General features: G+C 52.8%; 1 protein-coding gene across 2 annotated transcripts in view; it reads left to right on the top strand.

Annotated features, from left to right (window-relative positions):
* The first annotated feature begins 2,470 nt into the window (after positions 1–2,470).
* The window catches only part of Wwc1 (WW and C2 domain containing 1), a 153,033-nt gene continuing 148,689 nt past the window's right edge, over positions 2,471–6,814 (top strand). For both annotated transcript variants that reach the window (XM_006971635.4, XM_016005155.3), the window contains exon 1: positions 2,471–2,603. In XM_006971635.4, the coding sequence (XP_006971697.1) occupies positions 2,485–2,603 (119 nt within the window). In that variant the 5' untranslated portion in view covers positions 2,471–2,484. The remainder of the gene's footprint in view (positions 2,604–6,814) is intronic.

Raw genomic sequence — 6,814 nt, 5'->3', positions numbered from 1 at the left:
GACCCACACTTTATAGACATGTGATGGTTACCAGCCAGGGTGCTCCAAATGGATCTTTGTGAAATTTCTGGGGTGATGCTTTAAGCCTTTATATTTCTCTTCCCAACCAGTCAGAAAGCCTGAGAAAAGTTATCACATTTCTCAGAGGGGAAGGCAGGAAGATGGTGAGCTCAAGGTTACTGTGAGCTGTATAGCAAGACTATAAAAAAAACAACAACAACAAAAAAAAAACACCCCAAACTCCAAAAAAAAAAAGTACAGGATTAATGTTTGACTGGTAGTTTAAATAGTGCTAGATATACTGGTGTATCTTCTCAGCTCTATCCCTGGCCATCTTGAAGCCTCAGTTTCTTCATCTCCAGAATGGGTGTCAATATACACTACCCCACCTTCTCCAGAGCTTTGTTGTGAAGATGAACTGAGATCATTCATAGAAACTTGGATGCGTGTCAGCTTTACTTTGGGGCTATTACTCTAATGAACAATTGGAAAGTGTTGAATGTGGTGGCTCACACTCGGAACCTCAACACTTGGGAAGCAGAAGTAGGAAGGCCAGCCTCATCTACATAGTGAGTTCCAGGCCAGCCAGAGCCATGTCTCAAAAGGCATAAAAAAAAAAAAAAAATCCAAACAAACTGGATGGTTTTGCTGGGGGCACAGTTCAGCAATAGGGCGTGACATCCTGGGTTTGATCCCTGACAGCACAAATAAAAACAGCTACAAGTATTTAGAATGGTGAGGGCTTTGGCCCATCAGAGGAAGTGGAGAGGAAGGGAGGACTCCAGCCTTTGGGTGGTGAGGACCCTGCTAAAGTCTGAGATCCCTGGCTTTGAAGCTTAGTTTTTTTGTTTGTTTGTTTGTTTTGTTTTTTTGAGACAGGGTTTCTCTGTAGCTTTGGAGCCTGTCCTGGAGTAGCTCTGTAGACCAGGCTAGGCTCGAACTCACAGAGATCCACCTGCTTCTGCCTCCCAAGTGCTGGGATTACAGGCATGCACCACCACCGCGGGCTGAAGCTTAGTATTTACAGAATGAAGACAGGAAGAAGGGGCTCCACTAATCCCCTAGGTCAGTCCTCAGGACATTCAGGTGTGAGGAGCGCACCTTGAAAGGCCTTGTCTATTAAAAGGAGCTGAAGCCCAAACAGGGGATTCCCACACAGTACAGGGAACTGACTGGCTATTCCCCAAATCAAGAGATTCTGACAAGGGAATTACCCAGGCACTGGACTTCATTCCTCAGTCCGGCTTCCTGCCTCAAGCCTAGTTAAATTCACATTAGGGAAACACCAGACCTAAGAGCAGAGAAGGGCAAAGCCAGAGGATCCTTGGCTGGATGACTCCATCTCCTTTTTGTATTTAATTCGGTATTTTTAGTTTCTCGGGTCATTTATTTTTTCTTGCTACAGAGTTTGCTATTTTGTTTTTGTTTTCTTTTTCTTTTCTTCCCCCCCACCCGTGTTTGTTATTTTGACTCAGCTTGGAACTTTTGCATTCAAACGATCCTCCTGCCTCAGCTAGCTTCTTGAGTAGCTGAGAGACAGGTGCACTTCACTATGGCAAGATATGTCCTTCCTTCTCCTCCCCTGTCAACCGGTGGAAATCCTCTTAGGGAAGCAGATCCATGGCATTCCTAATTTTAGGGACCCTAAGGAAAGCCAGCTACATTTGCAAATTACGGAGGGGAGGGTTGAAACAACGTGGGGAGAATTGAATAGGAGGGAGACAGATGGTGTGAGTGCTGGGGGAAGGGACGAGAGATCCTGGAAAACTTATGTTCTCCGATTTGCAAGAATGTTTTCACTTAACCACTTCTTGCCTGACTCCTCATTCTATAGCACAGAAAACAGGGTGTGTCAAGATTTGGGACCACCAGTGCCAAGAGCCTGGACACTCGGCGAGCAGAGAGGCTAGCCTCCCGGGGCAGCGCAGAGGTGGTCGGCGTTTGGGACTGTCCCACGAGGGGGCGCGTCTCGGGCTCTAGGACCCGCCCTCGCGGCGCTAGGCGCGGGGAGGAGACCCGAGAACCCCGGAGCCCGGCGCTCCGCCTCCCGTTTCCGGGGCAGCGCAGTTACCTGCACCGCCGGAGCCACACCTGGCGGAGGCAGAAGTCTCGGGGCGCGCGGCGGGGCTCCGGCAGCGGCTGCGGGAGGCGGCGGCGTGGAGCGCGGCGCACGGCGGCGGAGGCAGGCGACAGGCGGCGGCTCGGGCCGCTCTCCCGGCCGGCTGGCCACACGCTCGGGCCGGCTGGGCGCCGCGGCGGGCGCACATGGCAGCGTGAGAGGCGGGTGGCGCGGGGCTGGGGCCGCAGGGCCGCATGGACAGCGGCGCCACTCCGGCCGGCCCCCGTTAGGGCCCCCGATTCTCGGGCGCCACCCCCCGATCATGCTGCCTCGGCCACCGCCTGGACCCAAAGCGGCCGGCCCGAGCCGCTGAGCCCCGCGGCGGCCGCGAGCTGCATGGGGGAGCGCGGGCCGCGCTCGGGAAGATGCCCCGGCCGGAGTTGCCCCTGCCGGAGGGTTGGGAGGAGGCGCGCGACTTCGACGGCAAGGTCTACTACATAGACCACAGGAACCGCACCACCAGCTGGATCGACCCGCGGGACAGGTAGGACCCGGGGTGCTCGGACCGGGACCCGGCACCGCGCCTGGGCCGCACCTGCCCTTGGTGTGCAGGGGAACTCTGCGTGCCTCTTAGAAGGTCTTAGTTTGCTCCCCTCCACACCCTCACCCCTTCTTGGGCTGCACTCCTGCCCTAAGAGCTGCAGAGAAGGGCGGACGCCAAGCGGGCCGCCCGCAGCCCGCCCCAGGTGGAGGACTTAGGCCCCGGTGGCACCTGCCCAGAGTTTTGACCTTAAGCTCTAGCGGAGCTTTAGAAAGAGGGGTCTGGATAGGATGAAGGCAAAGACCAAGCCAGGTGAAATAAGCCTTCCCTGGGGACTCCCCTGGCTGAAAGGGGGTGGTTTGGGCGTTGAGGGGTGGTTAGGGAGCCCCAGGGTCGCTAGGAGACTACTGGAGGAAGGACATTCTGCCTGGCGAAGAGAAAGCAGCTTTTTGACAGGTGCTTCGTTGGCTGCTGAGAAAAGCTTTGGAGCAAGTCTGGGGAAGCCGGAGGTGGGAGGGGAAGGAGGGAGCGGGGGAGGGGACGGGAGGGAGACTGGTTCTCCAGGAATCTCACAGCACGTTGGAAGCTGCTAGGATGCAGATGGAGGTGAGAGGCCTCGGGCAAAACCCTGCCTGTAGCCTCCTCTGCTCCCTCTCCTGCTGGGGCCAAGGCTCCTCGGCCAGTCCTGACCTTGGTGGCCACCTCGCTGGGTGTAGTTTTTAACTGAGCCAGGTAGAGTGTCCCAGACATGTTGAATTTTCACCTGGTCTGTGACCTTGGGGGGTTAGGTGCCAGTGAAGCAACCCAGGACCCTTCATCTTTTGTGGTTCAGATAAGGGGATCTGAGAAGTCCAGGATGGACTGTATATCAAGATGGGGGTTAAAGTTAAAAAAAAAAAATCAGGAAGCAATGAGTTCAGTTTCTCTTGAGTACATTCATTCATTCATGATTTCATGGGTGCCTACTCTTTGCTGAGTGCTGGTCTTCTTCCTGTAATTTGGAAGAGAAAATTTTAATGCTGCGGAATGTTAAGCAGGCTGCTTTCGTCTTTTGGCCTCAGTTTCCCTTTGTGTCTGCCTAATAGTTTGCTTGGAAGGGAAGGAGTAATAATGAGGGCTCAAGAAGACAGGCCAACCAGGGTGGCATAGTGAGACCTTGTCTCAAAAAAAAAAGTTGGAAAGGCTATAGAAGGTGCAAGCCTGACTCCTCCCCACACGCCCCCTCCCCGCCGACACCTCTCTCTCTCTCTCAGTGTGTACGCATGTGTGTGTGCCTCTGGAGGCCAGTGGACAGCTTGTGAGAGTCAGTGTGCTCTTTCCACCTGGCAGCCCCCGGTGACCAAAGGCAAATGCCTTTACCCTCTGAGCCACCTCACCAACTTCCAACTCCCGTTTCCCCTAATGTATTTAGTATTTATATATTTTGGTGGCTTTTTTTCTTTGTTTGTTTTTTGGGGGGGAGGCGGGTGAGGGGGGGGGAGGTGGTTTCGAGACAGGGTTTCTCTGTGTAACAGTTCTGGTTGTCCCGGAACTCGCTCTATAGACCAGGCTGGCCTCGAACTCACAGAGATTCTACTGCCTCTGCCTCAAGAGTACTGAGATTAAAGGCATATATTTTAGATAAGATCTTGCATTGTAGCTTTGGCTGGCCCGGAACTCAAGGAGATCTGCCTGCCTCTGCCTCCAGAGGGCTGGGCTTAAAAATGTGTGCTACTGCACCTAGCCCATTTTGCTTTTTTTTTTTTCCCCCCAAGACAGGGTTTCTCTGTGTTGTTTTGGTGCCTGTCCTGGAACTCACCTGTAGACCAGGCTGGCCTGGAACTCACAGAGATCCGCCTGGCTCTGCCTCCCGAGTGCTGGGATTAAAGGTGTGCGCTACCACTACCGCCCGGCCATTTTCCCATTTTTAAACGTAAGAGAAAATCGGAAAGCCAGGGACGTGATTTGCTCTGCCTTTTTGCCCTTTCCACTTCCTACGCTGTCATTCTGCCCTGACTCTGTAACCTCTAAATTTGCCCTGCGTTCTTCCCCAGGCCTCTCAGGTCAAGGTACCCCAGGGGCTCTAGAACTGTGTTGGTGAGCTGGACAGCCGTTTCCCTTGTCTTCTCCTTAAAACAGACAACTTTAAGCTTATGTGTCCTACCCCGTAAGTCCCTGCAGCTGAGCCTGGGTGCTGATAGCTCTAGGATGTCATGCTGGTGGGTGAGGACTACCCTGCCAGCCTTGCTGAGCATGCATCTGAGGGAATAATACAACATGGAAAACTTCTCAAAAATGCCAGTAATCATTTGCCCTTGGAAGAGGGCAAGTGAACAGCTTCCCAAGAATTGACTCAGCTAGAACATAAGATCCCAGGTTGTAGAGTTATATACCACATTCATAACTTTTGGATATACCTACCTGAACTATTGCTTAGTGCTTGGCTTTACACCAGCTCACTAAAAAATTTCGTATCGCTGAGCGGTGGTGGCGCACGCCTTTAATCCCAGCACTCGAGAGGCAGAGCCAGGCGGATCTCTGTGAGTTCGAGGCCAGCCTGGTCTCCAAAGGGAGTTCCAGGAAAGGCGCAAAAATGCACAGAGAAACCCTGTCTCAGTGAAAAAAAAAAAAAAAAAAATTGGGAAACTATTAACACATATTGCCATTAACAGAAAAGAATCTTAAAAAAAATAAAATTCTGCTTTGACTAGCTACTGTACCTTCCCTTCTGCAGTGAGCCAGGCCCAAGCAACCTCTGTTTTAGGAAGACTGGCTTGGGGAGAAGTCACAACCATGACGGTGCTTGACGGAGCTGCGAGCATTCTGTACTTTTCTACTCCTTGCTCAGCCCACCTGCTCTGGGTTCCTACACGGCCCCTGAGCGTGGGGTCAGGACTGAGGAATCACTCTGGTGGGCAGCTTTGAGTTTGGGGATGGAGCTGTGCAAAGGATCTTTGCTTCTCTGTCCAGGAAATCCCTCGTATACCTGGTTAAGGGTCCTGCCTTTTAACCCTGCCTGTGTGGGCATGGGCTCATTGCTTGAGCTCTGTGAGGTTTGAGTGCTCCATGGGTGATGGAAGAGGTCGGCTAAGTGTTGCCTAGTCCATGGGGCTCCCAGAGCTATGATTTCAGCCTTCCAGTTTCTCCTTAGCCTAGCTGATTATGAGGGAGAAGGAGCTATGATAGGGTTTGTCTAGGAGCATAAGCATGGGCCGGGGGGTGTGGGTGGGGGGTGGCAATTTAACAAAGCTGAGAAGAGCTGAACTTTTTTGTTGGGGAGGGGTGGTTAGGGAGGGGAAGCAGATTCTCCCTGAGTAGTTAGTCACAGCTTTACAACTAGTTAATGGTGGGAAGCAAACAAATGAAAAATCACATTTAAGGAAATCTCACTCCTTAAGAGTGTGTGTATCTGAGCGTACATCACAGCCCATGCCCACCCATTCCCCTGAATTTCAAAGAAGTCACTCAAATGGTCCTTCAGTTGGAAAAGGGATTTCTCAGCCACCAAGGACAAAATAGTGTCTCCGGTTACCAACCCTAAAGAATGTCTTGGCACATTCCACCCTCTGGGACTAAGCTGTTTTGTGTGCTGTCCGTGGAGCTGCTGGGGGTAGAGAATCCAGTTTTCAGTTCCCCCTTTCACCAGGGGGGTGGAAGAGCAGCCAGGCCGCCGGCTTTGCCAACTCTCTCCCCTTCTCACCCAGCGAAGACCGGGAGGCTGGAATTCCTGAGGACGGTTGTCCCAACAACGGGAGAGGGTCCAGTGGGCAGCTTGGACCCTGCCCACTGGGCCAAAGGCTGCAGTAGCACCCGGGCTTTACCCGAGTCAAGGCCAATCAGGGGAGGGACAGGTCCCTAGAGAACCAGGTGCTGCTGCAGGGCCATACCTGAACACCCCTTAGGGCCGCTGAGCATAGGTGTTTCTGGAAGCTGCCAGCAAAGGCCCAGCGTCCCACATGTGTTCAGCTTCGAGGTATATAAAAACAAATGCACCGATTGTTTGCTGAGGAAGAGTGGACCATGGGACTGGCTCCACAGAGGACATTCCTGGCTTTGTGTTTCGATCTTGCAGGAACTCCCTGAGAACTCTGAGCATTTTCTGGGCTGGAGCAGCAAGTCCTGGAGACCCATGTAGCTCAGCACTTGGCAGGCTCTCCCACCATCAAACTGCCTGTTTGTCAACCTGTTCAGAAATAAGTTTTGTTGTAGGGGCTTGAGTCTCTAGTTGCAGTCTT

The sequence above is a fragment of the Peromyscus maniculatus genome, chromosome 8, assembly GCF_049852395.1.
Source record: "Peromyscus maniculatus bairdii isolate BWxNUB_F1_BW_parent chromosome 8, HU_Pman_BW_mat_3.1, whole genome shotgun sequence".
Lineage (NCBI taxonomy): Eukaryota > Metazoa > Chordata > Mammalia > Rodentia > Cricetidae > Peromyscus > Peromyscus maniculatus.
This window is presented reverse-complemented; position numbering and strand designations above follow the sequence as displayed.